At 42.8% G+C, this 21,528-nt stretch overlaps 2 protein-coding genes and 2 non-coding genes across 14 annotated transcripts in view; 2 read left to right on the plus strand and 2 right to left on the minus strand.

Moving 5' to 3' along the window:
* Positions 1–3,622, minus strand: part of ERN1 (endoplasmic reticulum to nucleus signaling 1) — a 56,561-nt gene extending 52,939 nt beyond the window's left edge. For 2 of the 3 annotated variants that reach the window (XM_050920769.1, XM_050920767.1), the window contains exon 1: positions 3,526–3,622. In XM_050920769.1, coding sequence (XP_050776726.1) covers positions 3,526–3,621 — 96 coding nt within the window. In that variant the 5' untranslated portion in view covers position 3,622. Of the gene's footprint in view, positions 1–1,689; positions 1,765–3,525 lie in introns of those variants that run through there. The other variant, XM_050920768.1, reaches the window with a different exon arrangement.
* Positions 3,623–6,116: 2,494 nt separating this feature from the next.
* Positions 6,117–6,181, plus strand: LOC127033424 (small nucleolar RNA SNORD104). Its single transcript, XR_007769104.1, has one exon. It is a non-coding gene; the product is annotated as a small nucleolar RNA SNORD104 (small nucleolar RNA).
* Positions 6,182–6,509: 328 nt separating this feature from the next.
* LOC127033425 (small nucleolar RNA SNORA50) lies at positions 6,510–6,647 on the plus strand. Its single transcript, XR_007769105.1, has one exon. It is a non-coding gene; the product is annotated as a small nucleolar RNA SNORA50 (small nucleolar RNA).
* A 1,836-nt stretch (positions 6,648–8,483) lies between these two features.
* The window catches only part of TEX2 (testis expressed 2), a 115,731-nt gene continuing 102,686 nt past the window's right edge, over positions 8,484–21,528 (minus strand). For 7 of the 9 annotated variants that reach the window (XM_050921008.1, XM_050921013.1, XM_050921011.1 and 4 more), the window contains 4 exons: positions 16,075–16,200; positions 13,022–13,231; positions 12,421–12,541; positions 8,484–10,537 (listed from right to left, as the gene is read on the minus strand). In XM_050921008.1, coding sequence (XP_050776965.1) covers positions 10,415–10,537; positions 12,421–12,541; positions 13,022–13,231; positions 16,075–16,200 — 580 coding nt within the window. In that variant the 3' untranslated portion in view covers positions 8,484–10,414. Of the gene's footprint in view, positions 10,538–12,420; positions 12,542–13,021; positions 13,232–16,074; positions 16,201–21,528 lie in introns of those variants that run through there. The other 2 variants (XM_050921007.1, XM_050921015.1) reach the window with 2 other exon arrangements.

Consider the following 21,528-nt stretch of genomic DNA (forward strand, 5'->3'; position numbering starts at 1 on the left):
TGACTGGATGGAAGTTCCTTCTCAGAGCCATTACAGCACAGATGAAATATAGACAGAGTTTTGTGCTGATCTCTTATGATCTGTTAGTGTTAATATGGATGAATTTTAAAGTAACTGTAGATTATGAATAAAACCTAGATACCTAACCTATTTTTAGGGTAGAGCAAAGGGAAGCGGAAGCAGAAGGGAAAAGGAGTTTCATTTCAAGCCCAGCAATCCTTATTGTAACTAAGGAGTATTAATGTGATCAAGTGACTAGGGCTTTACTCTGGGACTCAAGAGACCTGGGCTGTAGCTTCAGTTGTGCAAGCGACCTTGGACAATTGCTGCTTGCTTGTGTCTCCTTCTGTAAAGGATAATAATCATAACTGTGACTAAACATTTTTTCCTAAAAACAAACAAAAGGCTGTCCCTGGACAAAATCTTACATGCCAAGTTTTAGGCTGGAATTATCATCGTCAAGTTATAAACTTCTACACACAAAAAGCACTAATATTAACTATGGTCCCAATCCCACACTGTGATCCTCATAAGCAAACAAACTACTGTGCTCATAAGTGCCCGCTGATTTCAATTGACTCTGAATGGGCTCAGCAGTCCACCCAGGCAAATCATCATGCAAGATTTAGGCCTACAGCAGTATGAAATTAAATGGGGTTTGCTCATGTAGTGTGTTTGGACCAGGTTTCATTTATAAGACAGACCCTGCCAGGCATAAGTGCTAGAAGTAGGGATGCTGCTGCACCCCCTGGCTTGAAGTGTTTTCCATCATATACAGGATTTACAGTTTGGTTCAATGGTTCTCAGCACCCCCACTATACAAACTGGTCCTGCACCCCTGCTGCCAGGCCGAAAAATTAGGTTTTTCTGGTGGTGTTGGCAGTGGGAGATTAGGAGACTATTTAAAGTTTTCCTCTGCAGTGCTCCTAATGTAATAGCAACGTGCTACACAATGAAACTCACCAGTTTAGATAAACTGTCCAAATTGACTAGAATAAAAGTAGTAACCAACATAAATGAAGAACTGCATCTTTTTTCCTTTGAAGTAACCACATAATTATATCCAAAATTCAATACAAACTATGAATACAAAAATCATCCTAAATGGTGAAAGGCAAATTAGATTACCAAAACAAGGAGCTTAGAGAAAAATATCTAAGGTATTACCACTACACAAAGATTTTTATGGTAATTTATCTTGACAGTATGCTTTCAACTTTTGCACTTTTCTTAGTTGAGCAACAGTACAAAACACTTTAGCGTTTCACTGTTAAGCATGTTTACTTTTAAAAAGGGGAGTGGAGCTGTGTAGGGAAAACGAAAGCCTCCAGCTTTGCTTAACCTGAACTATAACCCCATCTATCAAATCGGTATTTTCAGGTGAACAACAAGCAAGCCATTATACTAGCTTAAAAAGCATAACCTTAAAACGCCCCTCTCCCAGATTCAGTTATAGCTCATATACCAAGAACAGCATGGCAGTTGGCCCTTTTCACTATCACTGGATCCATGGACGTCACAAAATAGAGGATCTTTTTCAGGAATGGAATTTTTAAAGAATAGATATTCGATCTAAACACACATTTTTAAAAAGCTAATAATTTAAAATAACCTCTCTCTGTAGCAAAAGCTAATTGCCATATTAAATTTATCTGCAAAAAGAATTCACTTGTTAAAAACACTATTTACCTCGGTGAGTCCACGGCTACATTCTTTCCCATAGCCTCTTGATGCCCAATGATACCGCATGAGCAAATCCACGCACAATCTGATTATTTTTCAAGAGAGTTTGTGAGAGTGCATGGTTCACTTGCTTTTCACCCCTAGAGATCAAGTTTCAAATTCTGAATAAGAGTCCCTTCTAGTTATTTGTTCACATCACAAAGTCACCAACTGCACATTTAGCATAACTGGCAATTTTTGGTCAAGAGAGCACGGAAGTAAAATGACAAGAGCAGCAAATTGGGAATGCACTGGGGGCTGGGAGTTGTGTAGGAGACACTTTATCATTTTTATCTACACCATCAAGAGTGTTTAGGTGTTTCACAGAACATAAGAAGACAAGGCCTCTGATCTGAAGAGCTTACAATCTAAACAGAAATCTACAAAAGAAGGACAGGAGACAGCATACAACAAAAAAGTGAAGGGACTGAGCTGTGATGTTTTATCACGTCTATCTAGTTGCTTTATTTGTCTACATTATTTTATCCATCACCAGTTTTGTTCATGCTTCCTTAACCATCACCCATCTGCTTGCTGCCAAGTTCATTCTATTTTTGGTTTGAAAATTAGTACACTTCTACCTTGATATAACGTGACCCGATACAACATGAATTCAGATATAATGTGGTAAAGCAGTGCTCCAGGGGGGCGGGGGAACTGCGCACTCCGGTGGATCAAAGCAAGTTCAATATAACGTGCTTTCACATATAAAATGGTAAGATTTTTTGGCTCCTGAGGACAGCGTTATATTGAGGTAGAGATGTATATACCCATCTATGCAGCAAATATTTAGATAGGGTATTATAAGTAACCATGGCAGATAGCAAGTGGGTACACAGCTGCGTGTTTAGGACAGAAGTGAAACAGAGAATGTCATCCACTCTCATGCGTATACACAGTCATTGGGCATTCAAGGGGAGAAAACGGAGATCATACAATGACGTTTAAACAGGCAAATAGCTTTACAAAGATATACAAAAATTATTGCCATTATTATTATTATTATTATGCAGACGCAGGAAGCTGTCTGACTTTGCAGATATGACCTACATAAGTTACAGTAACCTCTTGGCAAGCCCTAGCCAAACACACCCAGATGGCAGCTCCCCTCTTACATATCCCCACATACACCCACAGCTAAGGGAGCATCTCCTCTCTGTGCAACACCCTTCACATTCACACTGTAACTCAGGCTGAGGGTACTTCCCCATCTCTCTATCCCACACTGAGCCCAGGGGAGCACCCCTGCCTTCACAGGCCTGAAGCAATTCTCTCTCTCGCACAGACACCCCCTCCCCCAAGGGGTGCACTGCCCTGGTGCCCAGATCCCCCCACTCTTTTATACCCATCTCCTACACAGCCAGAGGCACAGCCTGAGCAACTATCCCAGAGTTGAGGAGGAGACAGCTCCTCAGTCACTACCCCAGCTGTCACCAGCTTGACAGAGCCCCAGGGAGCTGGGTGCCAGCTTGGACAGGGCTCCCAAAACTGGGGCGGGCGAGCACACCGCCTGAGCAGAGAAGGGCTCCCTCAACCAGCGCAGGGGGATACATGAGGTAACTCGCCCATCTCAGCCCTGGGGGCAAGTCCCCGCTCTCTATGCCCGGGTGGGGCGAGGGATGTCGGGGGGCAGCTCCCCCCTCCCAGCCCCGGGGGTGGAGGGTATGGGGGGAACTCCCCCGGTGCCCCCGCTCACAGCGCGACTGACTGATAAACATGGGGCTCCCCCCTCCCTGTGCCGCCATCCCCGGGCCCCGGCGGAGGCGGAGGCGGAGGCTGAGCCCGGGGCCGCCGCTCACTTACTCTGGGCCCCGGCGGCAGCAGCACCAGCAACGCGCCCAGGCTGAGGAGGCAGCGGCGGAGCAGGGCCCGGTGCGGGGGGCGGCCGCCTCGCTCCATGGTTCTGCACCGGGGGCTCAGCGGCGCCCGGCCGGCTCGGCGGCTCCCTGGCTGCGCCGCGGTGCAGCGTGTCCGGCCCCCGGGCTCCGCGAGGCGGAGCCGGGCCGGGGAAGGCCGCCGACGTCACCCCCGGCAAAGGAGGTGGAGCAGACTGGGAGGGAGCCTGGCACGGCTCGGGAGGAGCCCGGGCATACAGGGGCCATGCCCGCGGGCTGAGCCAGCGCCCCCCAGCCCCTAGCTGCAGACGGGGACACAGTTTTATTGCGCCCGGGCGTACACGGACGATTCCCCCCGAACCCCATGCAGAGAGACAGCCACAGTTCTGTACTCGCTTTCTCATTAGCCTTGCAGCTCCCAGGAATGCTGCTCTCCGTAATGGGAGCTGCAGAGCTAGCGCCAAGTGCATTTACTGTTTGGGTGGCGGGGTGCACTGATCTAAACTGCAACTTTTCATATTAAAACAGAGTGGCTCAGTACGAGTTTGAATTTCACATGTGAGAAAACAGTCTTCTAAAAATATGGACTATGGAAAGATTAAAATATGGAAACTTTGCAAAAAATAAGCAAATACACTGGAATCAACATTGTACAATATCTATGAAAAACAGCATGTTTAGAAAGTGTTTTATGTTTAATGAAAGGAAAACTCTTTTCTCTGGGCACAGTTAAAATACATTTTGAAATGATCAACTCCCACAAAAGAGAAATTAGGATGACATCAAATTCTGGAGTGGAGGTACAGCTCCAGCTTTTATCTACTTTACTAGTTTCCATTGTACATAGTGACTGTCTCCCTCTGCTGGGCAAAACATATCCTAGGCATTACAAATGTTTTAGATCACAAATAATGTATTAAAACTTATGATCTTAACATGTACAGCTGCTGATGGAGATTAGCAAAAGCATGTGGAAAACGACCTTACTGTTTTTCCTACTTATTTAGATGTGCATAGTGCTTTAAACACATATAATAAACAAAAATGAGGTCACACTGCTTAGTATTCACATAGAGGCCTGATTATAGAAATTATGCACAGAGAAGGGCTGGACTTCTATATAAGACAGATAATATACAATGGCAATTAACCACAGAGATGAGGAGAGTTCACAGGAAATAAGGGGAAAGGGAAAACTCCTCTTCGGTATCATTTATCAAGGAAACAGAATTTTGAATGGTCACTGTAATACTGTACAGTTCAATATTTGAGATTTATGCATCTCTTCATTTAGTTGTCATAATCCTGAAATCCATGCCTATTAAAAAGCATGTTTCCCAGGGTCTCAGAATTGGTGTTTTTTTTAACACAAGGCAGGCAGGATAAATGCTTCTGTTGTGTGTGTGAGTGGGATGGGGAGGGTGCTAGGGGAATCAAGAGAGCAATGGTCAGTGGCTTTGGAGCTGGTTAATCTAAGGGAGCTCTAGCACCTACTGGTCCCAGGTGGGCTGGATGGTACCTGGTCTGACTCAGCCAGGCTTGGCCCAGCATGGTACAACCAAGTGCAGCTATGTTCAACCACCATCATGCTTCCGACCCAAGGCCCTGCCGCTGAGCCCATCTCAGCCGCTTTGACCCAGGCCTCCTTCCAAACAGGACCGTTAGCCCCGGTGCTCTGGGGCGCGCCACCTAGCTGCGCCTGGTGCCAGACCCTGACCAACCGGCCCCGAGGTGCAGTTTGACTCTAACTGGCCCAATAAACCCATCATCATCATCACTTCTCGCTGTCCAAACTGCGCGAGACTAGCCGCTGACATCAAACTGTCGTGTGTCCTGTGACTTACATTTTATTGGTTGCTGATGAGAAGGGGCGGTGCCTGTTGAGGGCCCGAACTATAAATACCGGTGAGCGGATTTATTCCGCCTTTCTCTCTGCCTGGAGAGCCGGCGGAGTGTTGGAGGTGAGCGGGGGGGTCGGGCCCAAAGCCTCTTGGGGGGGCATAGATGGGGCCGGGTCGGTGTTCCATTGGCTGCGGGGGGGAGCATGGCTGCGCACGGGCCGCTTGCTCTGGCGTCGGGGAGGGAAGCGGTGGCTCTACGGGTGGGTGTCCCACCCGCTCCGACAGTGGGGAGGGGGGTGGCTGCTCTGGCGCGGGGGGGATGAGTGGGGGCTGGGGTGTCCCACCCGCTCCGACAGTGGGGAGGGGGGTGGCTGCTCTGGCGCGGGGGGATGAGTGGGGGCTGGGGTGTCCCACCCGCTCCGACAGTGGGGAGGGGGGTGGCTGCTCTGGCGCGGGGGGGATGAGTGGGGGCTGGGGTGTCCCACCCGCTCTGACAGGGGGGAGGGGGTGGCTGCTCTGGCGCGGGGGGGGATGAGTGGGGGCTGGGGTGTCCCACCTGCTCTGACAGGGGGGAGGGGGTGGCTGCTCTGGCGCGGGGGGGGATGAGTGGGGGCTGGGGTGTCCCACCCGCTCTGACAGTTGGGGTGTCCTGCCCGCGGGGGAAGGCGGCCCCCTTGGGGATGGGGGGGCGGGGATGTCTGTCCCACTGGCGCCGGCTGCCGTGATGATTCTCCTTACACGTGTTAGACTTCTGATCCTGATGAAGTGAAGCCGAATCTGAGCCCCCGGCGCCTGGGCGGGATATGGCCCTGCCGCCCCACCCCCACCCACCCCGGCTGCGGGTTGATCCCAGCCCAGCGCCCAGACGCGTTGCCAGGGAGTCAGGGCCGTGTACTCCGGCTGTGATCCTAATAGGGCTCCTGTTCCCTGCAGGCATGACAGGAGCTGGCCTGGGACCTATGCCATGGGGACCTGCTGCAATCACTGGAGAGCGCCTACCTGCTGCTGCTGACCCATTGCCAGCTGCTTTTCTTTTTGTAAAGGGTGGGGAGAACGGTTAATAAAACATCAGAAAAAAATTGTGAAAACTTTATTTCCTTATTGTGCTTTCTTGCACTGTCTTTGAACTGGTGAAGTGTCTGGCTGATGGCTTCACTGGCTGAGCAACAGTGCCACAGGAAAAAACTTGTTCATAACTGGTGCTGCTTAGTTAAAATCTGAGTGGCTCTTTTAAGATCAAGTAACAATGTTATTATTGCACCTTGTGAATTTAATTATGGTCATCAATTAAGATTTAAGCCCTCCCCTTTCTGAATGAAATTTCCTTTGCCTAGTGACCTTGGACTTCTGAGAGACATACCTGTCTGTGATCAAAATTAATATGATCTCTATGCACTTGCTAGACTTTTTCATAGTGTGTCCTTAGGACCTTGGCACACCCTTTGTAAATTAACTCTTCCTGTGATGGAATAAAGGTAGCATTAGGTATACCATACTTGGAGCTTGGTGATTTATAATATACAATTTTGCATTATATATAAGGGGGTAGATTAGAATAGTTTGTAGCAAGGTAGTCCCCCTCTGATGCCCAAACATGTCCTGTCCTTGCTTACTGTACAATTGGTGCAGTGAGGGAGGAAGAGCTAGCTTAAGGGTGGTGCTCTCCCTGCAATATGGCCACTGAACTGTCCTCTGTGCCCTTATGTAAATTCCCAGCAGGGAATTCCCCCAAGCAATAAAAACAGGGTAAATAGCTAAACACTGGGTGAAAAGTGAAATGCACTCAAATGCTGGCAGGATCTAAAGTGTCCGAAGGCTATAATAGGACAACTGAACAGAGCTGTTGCACAATGGAATAAGATGCAGTCGACACTACACAGATGAAATGGATAGGGAAATAATTTTGTCTCCCATACATAAATTGGGTTGTTGCCCAATTCCATAGTAGCTTTAAGATCTATGTATAGAGTTTTTCTCAAGTTTGACTTCACTGTTTTTCTGCAATGTAGCCCACACAGAGGAAAGAAAGTTGTGTAAACAGTATTTGAACCACACTGTTGAGTAGAGCCTAGTGATTGTAACTATTAAGGTTTTTCCTTGGCAGTTCTAAGGCATCTTTCAAGGGTAGTGGCCCTCTTATCACTCATGAACTGAGTTTGTCCTTCCACCTCTGGAAAGGCATACTGACTTAAAGAGGAAGACTTGGCAGCAGCTAGAATTGTGCTTAGGACTAGACAAAGGGATACCTTTCAGAGAGGAGCCATTTTTTGTCTTTGACCAAAATATTTTGAGAGCCACATCACATGTAAAGCTTAAAAAGTTAGAATTTATCAACTAATAATTGAACATAGTTATTACTACTCACCAATACTTTTAATGTGACTTCTGCTGTTTGAATTTGACTATAAACAGGAGGGAGCTATGTTGTGTGTGGTTGCAGCCAATATATATGTGCACACACCATCTGTATGGCCCTCCGGATGGGCTACAGCTGTGCTCTGAGTGCACTTCAAGTGGGCCATGGATTGTGAACCACTGGATTAAGGAATCCTAGGACCTCCCATACCAAATCAGACTAGTGGCCCTTCTAAATCCAGTTTCCTAATTGTAGCCTGTTTCAAGAAATGCTGAAGTGGCCAACTGGGATAACCTTGGCTTATGGTTTAAAAGAAGATACACCATTTTCCTCATCTAATGCACCTAAATATTCTTTATCCATATACATCCTTTTAAATTACATCTACAGCCTCTACATTTGGAATACTTTTACATAAACTTTCTACTGGAACTAAATGAACCCATTTATCCATTACAGTGGCTTAGAATTCAAAACTGATTTTTAAGCTTTTATTTTCAAAGCCAGAATATTTGTTTTAAATCCCTTATCCCAAAGCATCAGTCTCCATAGCCTCATAGTGCAGCTTGAATTGAACATACAATGAAAATGAACTTCTGGAGAAATTGAACAAGTGGGGTACAACATGAAAGTGGCTTCCCAAATATGTCTTTTGAAAACATGAGTGTCTTGCACAAACTCAAAACTACTGGCCAAACAAAATTATGCAGAAATAACTTACAAGCTATGTAATCTGTCTGACATGGGATAACTTTATTTCAGAAAACAAAGCAAGCCAATTGTAGTTACCCACATAGTTTGATTAGGAAGTGCAATATGACAATTGTGTAACAAATCTGGATATTTTTACACATTAGTGCATCTAGTCCTCTGACATAATTCAGTTATTGCACATAGAAATCTCATAAAAGACCTGCGTACAAGACATGCAGACTTCATGAAAGGCAAATAATGCCTATGTAGTAATGAGCGCAATATCAGAACAGTATACACAAACTGGAATGGTCACAGGAGTTTAGGTAACAAATATAACCTGCTAATATTGCAATTAAAAGTAACCAAAAATAGGTGTTCAAATATAGACTTATTTTTAAATATATTAAATGCTAATTTTATGATGTTTCAGGCAAGGTGCTCTTTAAAAAAAATCTTCACTATGATAACTTCATTTAGAGATGGTAAATCATCAAAAGTTAAACAAGGTAATTCTGATTTACAACAAATGAGACTGAACACAATATACAAAGTTCTTAATTTACATTTCAAAAGAAAAAAGTATGCTATTCAAAGGGGAGCTACAAAACTCACCTTTGTAAACTAAAACATTGACACAAATACATGAACAGTTGGCAACACTGAGAAAAGAGTCATGTTAAATATCAGATATGTAGTGTTAAACAGTTATTGATTTAATGCATACATTTAATCTTGAATCTCCACACAGGATAGAAATAAAAAGGCAGTTTTTTTCTCATAGTTTTGGCCATTTATTAAAAACAGTCCTTAAATCTGTCATAACCAGCTTGCGATCAGCCTGAACAACTTCAAATGCTTGAATTCCTATTTCACATACAAAACTGAGAAAAACACATGGGTGTCAAAGTCTGCCTTCAGTTATAGCTACAAATCCTCACAAACATCCGGTGACTTGAAGTCACTGTGTATGCATGGCTGTCACAGAATTTAGTCCCATGCTTTGCATATAAACACTGGTGTCACAGGAAAACAGCAACAAACTCCTATGAGAATCTCACAGTTTATTTCATTGTATAAGACTCCATACACAAGTAGGATAACTATTTCTGGTCAGTATGTGCAGTTTTAGACATTTTCATGTGTGCTCATATCTTTAAACATTCAGAATTAATCACAAACCATGGTGATTGTACCTCACTATGAGGCAGGCTTGCTATGGTTTGGTCTCATGGCTTTGCCTAATGCTTTCTTAATCACAATAACTCCACCAATTCCCACCTTCACTGTTATTTGAGTGTTTGTGTTTTATGGCTACTTGCTTCCCAAAAAAGCACTAACTTTGTATGAAAAAAATAAGTTAATATGTATACTCCACATAAATGGATTCACAATATTACCTATACATCCAATTTACATTCTTTTCTCCTGAAAGCATTTCATATTTCAATTGCTTGACACAAGCTATTGACTGCAGAAGTGAAAGAACATAAAACAGTTCATTCTACACCTCCAACTGCCTGAGAAAGAAAAATAGTTTTCCAGTTGTATACATTTGTTCCTGCCAGAGGATTTGGCATGCAGGTCCTTTACTGCAAAAGAACCACCCTTCAATGCAGCAGCATGATGTATGAACACAAACTGGCCACAATTTGTGTCATCAAGCTCCTTGATCTATTACAATTAGATTTTCTTTTTTTTTTTTTTTTCTTCTTCAGAACAGGTCACCTTAGCCTCAGTTAAAATCCTGACAGTAGCCATTACAAAATAAATCAACCTATAAATGGAATGAAACTTTGTATAGTGCAGTAAGCAGGAACAATAACCGGGCATGTTGAGCGCAAAGAAATGGTTATAGGCAGTCCTCTTTAAAAAGGTGTGGCACAAGTTAAGGACAAAACTACTGCACAGTTTAAAAACCCATGAAAATAAATTTCTTAATACTATACACTGAAAATCTTCACATTTCATGGTTGATCAGCAGTCTCTGTGACTGGATCTTTTGAAGGGCACGTAGATGAGCGGGGATCCATGGCTGAGTGCATTAGAGGAATATAAACATCATCCATGTTTGGCATGACAAAAATTTTCTGTGAAATGAAGGCAAAATTAAATGCAACTTGGTTTAATATGTCATTCAACATTTTTGGATTTCTGATTAGCATAATTCAAAAGTAAGCAGCATACTTAAAATCAATTTCAGTTTCCCTGGGTTGGCCAGAATTTGATGCAATTTGTATATGCAAACTCTGCAGTGCCTACTAGCCACAACAGTTTGACTAATATGTGACACTGCACCCCAAATTCTTCACAGTGATTATTATATGATTATAGCATAATTATGGTGTATTTTATGCAAGACGAGTCATGTGAGGGGTCATTGGAAAAGTTATGATTTGCCAAAAATGATTATCCTATTTGTATGCATGTATCATCTTTGTATCTAAAGTTAGGAATATTGATTATGTATCTGTATTTCAATTGTGCTTACTCTGGGTGACACAACTAGCCTTTCTGGTACACCAATGAAGAAGCCAAACCGTGCTGATGGTCCATCAGCAAAAGACAATGGACCCTGGAAGAACTTAACCTTCCTGTGAACATTCCAGACAGCGTGTAAGTAATGGCTGCTATGACTATATGGATATGTGACCAGGCCACATGATTCTGGACTCCATCTAGGGATGCCAGTACTTTTTCACAAACCAGTCTGAGAACCAAGTTTTGAAACAAAGGGTTCCTGCCATATGCTAAAGCTATACAAGGCAGGGAGTGACATCATCCGTTGTTCTTCACTCCCCACACAGAAAGATTCCCAGAAACACCTGAGGAACAAGGACTGAACTGGGGGAAGTGCTCGACCCAGGCTAAAGGGATTTCTAGCCTGTGTATGAAGACCCGAGAAACCCAAGCTGTAAAGCTAATGCAGCTTGTGCCTTAAGAATCTACAAGTCTGCCTGTATCAGATTGGATATGAACAGCAGAGTCTCATCCTATCTAGTATATAAAGCTTAGGTTATGTTTTTGTTTATTTGCTAGGTAATCTGCTGTGATCTGTTTGTCATCACTTATAATCACTAAAATCTCTTTTGTAGTTAATACATTTATTTTATATTTTAATCTAAACCAGTGAGTTAGCTCAGAGAGGCTGTTGCATATTCCTCTCCACATGGGGGAGGGCGGGGAGGAGACAGGCGAGGGGAGCAAACTATGAGCTTATGCTATACAGCGCAAGATGGTATAATTTTGGGTTTATACTCCAGAGGGGGTGCATGCCTGGGGAGTTGAGTTGAGTTACCTTGGCTTTTGCCTTTCTACTGCTGGTTCGTGCAGTGGCTAGTCAAAGAGCCTGCATGTAACTGCCGCTGTGTGTGTCCTCCATACCTATGTTTATGCTGGTGGAAGTGTACGACTGGGAGCAGGTCTGCAGTTTGCCACAGCTGCACACTGTGTGGGAGAGCCCAGGCTTGTGGGTCAGAGGGCTCAGCAGTACCCCAGTTCCAGGTGGCACCTTGGGGGGAACCCGTCACAGTATAAACCACATAACTGAAGATGAAACATTAGGAAGTGCTGAGATTCCTGCACATTTCACTCAACTCAAAGAGGCACTTCCCTGTAGCTGTTTCCACCACCCCCAGCATATGTCCAATTGTAGTTCCCTTCAAGCAGAATTCAAGGTGGCAATTTTGATCTAGCCAGTCTGCTTGATAGGTTTGCCTCATAGTCAAGAGACCCCACTCTTTCGATCCTCCTGGAAATTTATTTAAGTTGGGGTGATCAGTTGGCCAGATTTTCAGCAGTGCTCAGCACTAGCAGCTCTCACAGAACAGGAGAACGGTTGGATGCTGACCACTTTGCAAACTGAAAATCTGTACTTCTCTTATGTCTGCACTAGGAATTAAGGGAACAATTTTGAACTGTAACCTCTGTTAGTTAAATGAAAAATGTCTTTAAAGTTATTAAAGAAACATACCTGAAACTCCTGTTCCAGTTTCTTTTCTATCCAGTCAGTCACATGAACCAAAGTCACTTCTCTCTCACCGAGCTTTGGCCGAGCTTTTAACTCTAGATAGGGAGGTCTTCGGAAACCGTACCTCAAAAGTGCGCACACACACAAAGAGGAGAGTTTTTTTATTGTGACTATCTCTTGAAGGAAATGCTTGAAAATATTAACTGTAAATGGAATTCAAATTTTGACAATAGCGCCTGTCACCACTCTAGTTTATAAATATTAATTCCTATTGCATCTTTCAAAATACATTCCAGCTGAGTGTCTAAGCTTTTCTTGTTCTTCTCAAACTATTTTGCATATGAAATGCTCTGCAGTTTGCAGAGGAAGGTTCTACAGATACTAGAGCTTCTGACGTGATGGCACACACATTTTGTAGCAAAACATTTCAAAGATGCTGGGCAAGAGACGAAAGAATCACACTGATTTTTATTTTATTTTAAGCATTGTCAAATAGCTGCAAAGATATAAAAGTACCCAGTGTCTTTTATAAGGGAAATTAGTATCACAAGTGAAAAATGACAGTTAAAAGAATTCAATTTCTATTTTGCTTTACTACACTTACCATATTCTGTCAGTAGGCGGTGGTGGAATGTTAACTGTTAGTGTTCCTTTACACTCTTGTACTTCAACAGTTAACAGCAGTGGAGTATTGGAGACCTCTTCAATCTTCTTTTTAATGAACTCAGTTTCTGTTGCTTTCTGGAAATATTTTGACTTGGTAATTTTATCCACAATCCTCATGATCTTACTTGTCCGATGTCCTCCAACATACCTTCATATGTAGAATAAGAAAAATTCATAATCAAAATGATGCTCCCAGAAATTATCTAGTTTTCCTAAAAATGTCTCTCTCTGCATGCTCCATGAAGGAACAGCACAGCAGGAGCTATAGGCTGTAAAAACAATGATCTGACACTAAAAGCTTTGGAATAAAATGAAGAAAAATGTAGGCTGAATGCCAGGGAAAAGGTGTGTGGTGGAAGCCTCAGCAGTTGAGAAATGTAAAGCAAGGCATGCTAAAAGCACTCCTCTGAAAGAATTTCTTTTATACATATGCTTGGATTTTCAAGGTGATCTAACAGAATTAGATGCCTAGCTCCTTTAGAACCCTCAAAATCTCAGTGATAGTTTAGGGAACAATCCTACACTATCTGGAATAGACTAGGCCAGATTTTCAGCGGTATTCAGGTGCCTACTGGAGTTTTCAAAACAGAGCCTAAGTGCCTAACTAATTTAATTTCAATTGAAGTTAGGTGCCCAGATGCTTTTGAAAATCCTAGTAGGTGCCTAAACACCTTTGAAAATCTGGCCCTAGGTGACTTAAGAGGTCTTTTCCATTTTGACTGCCCAAACAATTTACAGTTTTTTCCTGGGTGTCTCGCATAGGGTCAACTAGATGGGCCCCAATTCTATTTGCAGCCTTTGGGCAGTACGGCAACACAAAAAAGCTACAATTTCTATGACTACCACCAATTTTATTTGCTAAATTATTTATAGATTTTCTGTGAAGTCATGTTGATTTGCAAGGTCTTCAATAAAAGTCCTAAACACAGATTCACACTGATGTGTCCAGGCAATGCCTGTCAGAGTCTGCACCCAGCACAAATACTGTGCTGGTTACAAGTGACTAGAGGCTCTTCTATCCAGTCCAAGTGCACCTCCTTTCCAGATGGCACTAAAAGCATAACAATTTTTTTTAAATGGCTTAAGATGCTTACATGACTGTCAACAGTAAGTTAGTATGATGTGCACAAATTTGTATATCACCATCTTAACTAAAATTGTCAGGAGACAGATGCATTGAAGCATGTGCACATACATCTTGAGCTCAAACACCATGTTCCAGCTGTTTAATGCAGCGTGTTTAATTATAGGACCAAGGAGGAAAGAAGAACCAGGCAGTAGAAGCAGCAAGGCTCCAGGAACTGTTACCTGCATATATGCAGAAAGACTGTTTTTTCCCCCCACTACAACTGAGTCTAGATGGGATGGTAGCAAAACAGACACTTTGTTGTAAGGACAAAGTACATCTCTACTTCCTTCTACATCTAGCCCATCTAGGAATGCAAGCACTGCATAAAAGTCATAAGGATGGCATCTTCCACATTCATGCAGTGCCCAGGTCATCCATTGAATGAGATGGTCCTGACAGAACCTAACAGATGAAAGACAATGACTTCTTCTCTACAACACATGCAACTAATAATTCATGAATTTATTCAAGTTCCTTTTTCCCAGGCACTAATATCTACTAACACAATGAGCCAATTCTCAACTGCTATAAAACTGATGTGTATCCATTAATTTCAATACCCTGATTTATACTAACTGTGGATCTAGCCCAAACAGAAATAGAGTTATCCATTCATTGGATACTATGGTGGCAATGGTGCAAACTCTCAAAGGCATGAAAGAGAGTTAGGTGGCCAAGCAGAATTTCATTCTACATTTACATAAAAGTACAGATCACATATAATTAACATTGCCAAAAGAATAAAAAAGGAAAACAAAGTTATTTGTAAAAATATAAAAGATATATTACATATAAATAATTCTGACAGACCACCATATACAAATTAAATAGATTTGCCTGTTAAAACACACACACTTTGGGGAACTACTGCACAGTCAAGCTACTCTAAAAGCCACCGAAGAGAAAATAAGTGACAGTGATCAAGAGAAGCTATGACTCAAATCCTATGCACTTAAGCATCAAGTTTAGAAATTCCTAAACCCTAAAGGCACAGGTTCAAATCCTAACAAAGGTGACCTAGTCTTTCAGCCTCTCAAGGTATTTAAGACAGCTGTGGTTTTAGTTGGTGGTTTAAGCACAATGCTAGGAGTTCTATTCCTGGCTCTGCCACTGAGTGAGTCATTTTAGGCATAGGCCTTGTCTACACTGCAGGTGAAATTCAATCTAAGCTACACAATTTGAGTTATGTGAATAGTGTAACTCAAATCGACGTAGCTTAGACCTACTTACCACAAGGTCCACACTACACAAAATCAACGGGAGATGCTTTCCTGTCAACTCCCGCTACTCTTCTCAATCCAGTGGAGTACAGGAGTCGATAGGAGAGTGATCGGCAGTCAGTTTAGCAGGTCTTCACTAGACCTGCTAAATTGCCCGCCGATGCATCGCTTGTCGATCCCTCGTTAAGTGCAGACAATCCCATTGAAACTTTAAAGTAACTTGGCGAAGTCACCACATCTGTAACATGAGATAGGGACATTTAGTTGTCTTTAAAATCTGCAGATAAGTTCCAGAAGTATCAGATGATATAAACTGAGTACTATGCAGGTCACTCTGCAGAGATCTTTTGCACAATACATTAGAAACTAAGCTCCTGCCTTTTCTGCTATAACCTGCAAGAGCAGCTATTTGTTTTGGTCAATATTTCCCATTCTTCCTTTATTGTGTAGTATGCTACCTGACTGCCCCCCTCCATTCCAGAAGCAGCTGCTTTTCAGGTGTGCTACTGGATGGACATACATACACATAAGCGATGCCCTTTCCCATGACAAGTACTATAGTGGAACAGAACATGAAAGGTTGTCATATTCCTTCAGCTGGCAAAACACGTTTAAAAAAAAAAAAACAGGCAAATGTCTCACCCTTCTGCACCAAGAGTCAGCTGCTTCTCTCCTCCCATCACCTCAGGAGCATCATCCTCCTCTGAAGACCCAGCACTAGAAGACTCCTCATCACTGTCTGCAAGGCAATATGCCCTTGGCCTGAAACTGAAAGAGACAGACAACAATTTCCATATGAAACTTGACATTAACACCCATTCACTGTGGGTAGCTCTTTTGGTGCCTTATATATTTATACTGAACTGTCTGTAATCCCTCCCACTCCCTTTCCTTAACTATCCAAAGAGATAAATCAAACAAACAAACAAATGAATGCACACTGAGATTGGTTGCAGAATCTTTGAATTAAATATACATGACTATTTACACAGAAGCCTGTTTTTCTTCAGTAAAGCTGAATCTTGCATGAAATGAGAGGGTATTGTACGGCAAGACAGAGAACAGAATGGCTATTTTGCATGCCACCTAACGGAATGGAAGATGGCTTGAAATATGTTTGCAGACACATTCTTTTTAGTGTTAGTTGCTTTCCAAAAGGTTTGAACAAAATGAAAAATGTCAAAAGTTTTTAAAAACAAACAAACCCAAACATGAGTTTTAAAATGCTGAGATGAGAATATGCAGCTGTATCTTGTGCTGAAGAAGTGGATTTATATTGAATGCCAACATAGGACTCTATTCAACACAAATTTTGACTAAGGGTTCCAGGATGGGAAGTTTTAGTTTTTATTTTGGAGATAACGAAAGCATACTGTGCCATGCCAGGTATGGTGTTTATGTTTCACATATGTATACAAGCTATTATCCCTGGTCACTACCAAGGTCACATGGGTCCTTTGCATCTATCTACCATAATTGTTGTGGGATGCCAGATTTAGAAACGATGTGTAAAGTGGTGTAAATTACAAACTGGTAGGTGCATGTACAGGAGGCTACCTGATTTTAAGAGAATCTGAGTGAAATCTACATGCTGAAGGACCAGATGGTGGTTTAAGGGAAAGTATCCTGCCCCCACACAGTTTAACTCCCTCCCTCCCGTTGGCTGCTTTTCTTCCTATACCTCATCTCTTCTGGCCCCTACCTGGGTAAGTTGTACAAATTCAGGCTCTCTTACAGCACATACACCCACTTATGGTGTGTAACTTATAGCATCTTACGTATTCTTTTTTAATTGAAATCTGTGCAAAGCAATGTGTTGTGCACACTGTTGGTACTTAAGATATTCAAGCTCTCATTTTAGGTGAGAAAGTCTATGATCATTAGTTATGAAGACAATACCTCCTCTAGAAACTCAGATCTTAATGCAGTGCTTCTCAAACTTTTGTACTGGTGACCTTCTCACATAGCACACCTTTGAGTGCGACTCCCCCTTATAAATTAAAAACACTTTTTATATATTTAACACCATTATAAATGCTGGAGGCAAAGCATGGTTTGGGGTGGAGGCTGACAGCTCGCGACCCCCCACATAACAACCTCATGACCCCCTGAGGGGTCCCGACCCCCAGTTTGAGAACCCCTGCCTTAGTGGGCATTAGACTAAATGGGAATTTCAAGGGACACTGGGCTTGATTCTCCATTGGCCTCTAAATAATGTATTCATGCACATTCAAAATTGCATGAATATAAGTGATTACACAAGGTGCAGGGCACTGGAGAATCAGGTCTCAAGGCTCTGTCTACATCAAGGAAACTTGCAGTGTTGTAATTAATTGGTGTGGTTACATTAGTAATTTGTATCATTGCAGCTACAGTTGATGTAGCTACATGGGTATACATTTCCCTAATGCAAGTTTAAAAGGGAAGGGTAAGAAAGGAATTTTGCTGCTGGGCAAGAAGAAAAATGATTCTAGGTACTAAAATCCCTTTAAAAAGTATTTTGTAGAATTCCCTCCATCTCACCCTAGCTGGGGACACAATCTCCAATTGGTCTCTTTGTGGCACACATTTCCCGCCCTATGAGGAAATGGTTCTGCAGGCTGGTCAAGTTGTAGCTCCATTGTGCCAGTGAGGCACAGGAATCTGGTCAGTTACCTGGTATATATGGCAGTAGTGTAATTTCTGCTGAAGAGAGTCCATCATGGATTAAGAGGAACAGAGGTAGTGGAGCAAAGAGGTTACTCACTTTGTACAATAACTGCAGTTCTTCAAGATGTATCCCCCAATGGGTGCTCCGCTTCGCATGCTCATGTGCCTCCTAAGCCTTTGATCGAAGATTTTCAGTTATCAGCATCCATTTGGCTCATGCTTGCACCCTATGCCTCCTTGTGGAAGGTAACAAGGCTATACAGAGATGCGCAGGCAAACTGCATTCAGTTACTTATTCATTCAAAACATCCCCTATGGAACAGTCTGAAGCAGAGGGGAAGGAGAGTGGGTACTGGAGCACCCATAGGGGGACACATCTCAAAGAGCCAGTTACTGCACCAAGTGAGTAACCTCCTCCCCATGGGTGCTCCATTTCAGATGGCTTCCAAGCAGTATCCCCAGATGGGGGATGGAGTTTTGAACTGAGTCCAGAATTGAAGACAGTACTGCAGAACCAAGTACCACATCGGATCTGACAGCATGGATCAGGGCACAATGTTTCAAAAATGTATGTATTGAAGCCTGTGTAGCGGCCTACATATGTCAGATACTGGTACATTCTTCAGTAATGCCGGAGACACTGCCTGAGATCTGGTTGATTGTGCTATCACCCTTTTGGGGTGAGGGGGAATGTCCACAGCATTGTAAGTGATAATACATCCCAATATCCATCTCAATAGTTTCTGACTAGAGACTGAGAACTCCAGGGATCTACCTACAAAGGAAATGAAGAGCCTAGGTGACTTCCTAAATTTCTTGGTTTCCTTCTATCATCCATGATACATAAATAGGATTCTTGTAGAGAACTGTGTGGCTTCAGGGAAAACCCTGACAGATGAATGAATTAAGGTGGAACTCCGACAGAACCTTTGGTAAGAATTTAGGGTGTGGGCATGAAGAGACCTGGTCTATAAAAAACACCATAAAGGGACAATCTGCTGTCAAGCCCCCAATCTTCCCGATCCTACTGGTCTAGGTGATAGTTACTAAAACGACCATCTTAACAGACAAATGCAACAGAAAACAGGTTGTCATTGGTTTGAATGGAGGTCTCATAAGGTAACTGAATACCAAGTTGAGATCCCAGGTCGGGGTAGTGTCCCTAATCTGCAGACAGAGATTCTCCAAACCTTTAATAAACCTGGATGATACCAGATGTGCAAATATGGAGTATCCTTCCATTGGAGGATGAAAGGCTGATACTGTGGCTAAATCGACCTTAACTGAACTAACACATAACCCCGATTTTTTTAGATCCAACAAATAATCCAGGAAGACTGAAAGCTGCACCAAATCAGGCAGAAGGCAGCGACACCACCACCAATGGAAGAATCTCTTCCATTTCTGCACATAAACAGTGTGGGTTGATCTCCTTCTACTATTCAGTGACACTTGCACTTCTGTAGAGCAGGAGGATTCTAACTACATGAACCAACAAGAAGCTATGGCCTGAGGCAGAGAACCACTAGGTTGGGATGAAGCACGTGACCTGCATGTTGTGACAGGAGAAGAAGATTGGTCAGGACCCTGAACAAAGGTTGGACACATAGGTGAAGCAGGTAATGGTACCACTACTCTCTCTTTATGTAAACTAACTATACTGACCACTACAAAATATTAGAAAAGCCAAAGCATGCTCAAGGCAGACATGCTAGGGTTCTACGTGAAGCCAAGGTGGTTGAGAAGAAACTAAGGACCATTTGCCTGCATATCCCTATATTGCCTCGGTATTCGGCATGAGGAGGCATACTGTGTATGAGCAGGCCAAGCAGACACTGCTAACTGAAAATCTCTGATCAACAGCTTGAGAGGCATGCGCACCTGACGTGGAGCACCCAGAGGAAAACTACTTGAAGAATAATCTTAATCAGGATACAAAATATTACACAATAGCAACTAATTCCTGGATTCAATTTTTTGAGTAATTTTGTGCTTACATGAGAACCAAATCTTTTCGCAACAGATTCAACTTAGGGAAGAATATGGGTGAATACACTTTGACATTAATATCTCTCTTGTAATGCAAGAGCAAGAGAGTTTTAAGCAGTTATAAATCAAAAATTTCAGGCAAGAGGGGATTACCCAGGATTGTAATTTTAGTTGTGTAATATTTCACAGCTTGTTAAGAACATGCAATTTATAGCTGGGTTTTCTTTCAGTTTGTTCTTGTGGTTTTGTTCTCATGTTCCCCTTTTTCAAAGGAACCAGGCAGAACACTGATTGAAGCCATTGTCACTGCCCATATAAGTGGGCAGAGGAAGACGTTTAGATTGGTGGGACTCCATACAGCAACCTTAAGGACAGTTCAAGCACAATGCACCAGTACACAGCATTCTTCCCTAAGAGCACGCGTAAAGAATGAGGGCAATAATCTCAAATTCCTTTTTAACTAGCAAGGATCCAAGTTCTGAGGTTTGGATTTGACCTTCTTCAAACATTTCTTTGTAGGTACAACCCCACTGTAGCTCCCTGCTTTCTATCAGAGCACCCAGAAGTGATGCATACCAAGTGCTTCTACACCAAGGCTGAAAGAGGTCACTCTCAATAGTCCCAGTGAGCATTCCTAAAATAATCCCACAACTGTGACGCTACCAGCCAAGACATCAGCAAGTCCTTTCTGCATTAAATTAAGTGACATCAAAGACTATCTCCAATCTCAGTAAATGATGTGGATCACACTACATGATCACAACAGACGGGAGTCCCATTCTCAAAGTACCTGCTTGTGCTGACTGCATGGGATTTTACTGAACTGCCATTTGTACCCTGTATTATTATGTAGTATACTACAACTAAGAATTATTTTGTTTAGGAGACTGCACTGCATTTCTAAATGTAGATTAGCTTGCCTGTATTTGCATATATAAGTCTCTGGTATGCTGTCCGAGACCTGCTACAGTCATTTGTTTATAGAAGTGCTGTTTCACATTTTGCTCATTGGCAGTGTCTCAGAGTTGCATTTTGTGTTTGAGTGCTCTCCAGCAGGATAATATCCCAACACACTTCAGAGTACTGTCCGAAACATTAATGCAAGATACTGGTTTTGATAGAATAATGCTGGACATGTTCGTTAATATGAGGGACTGAAAGCAACTTAAAGCTAACTAGTTTTGTTGCCTTTTTCAAATGAGGCAGATGTCTTTTTCCAGCTATTTGGAATGTAGGCTTTTTTGGCTGTTGTAGCGCCAAAGCCAATTTGGCTCAAGGCACTTCAGTAAAGGTCACATTCAGTCAACTGCCTACTCTCATTTATATATGGTCTGCACTGCTAACTGAGATTTCCCCACTTGTTTATACAAATCTCACCTATACTCAAATCAAGTACCACTTTGGCAGACAGCAAAGTTGGGTATGGGGAGACACTGACAGAATAAAGGTTTTTGTGTT

Source organism: Gopherus flavomarginatus, chromosome 12 (genome assembly GCF_025201925.1).
Source record: "Gopherus flavomarginatus isolate rGopFla2 chromosome 12, rGopFla2.mat.asm, whole genome shotgun sequence".
In the NCBI taxonomy this organism is placed as follows: Eukaryota; Metazoa; Chordata; order Testudines; family Testudinidae; genus Gopherus; species Gopherus flavomarginatus.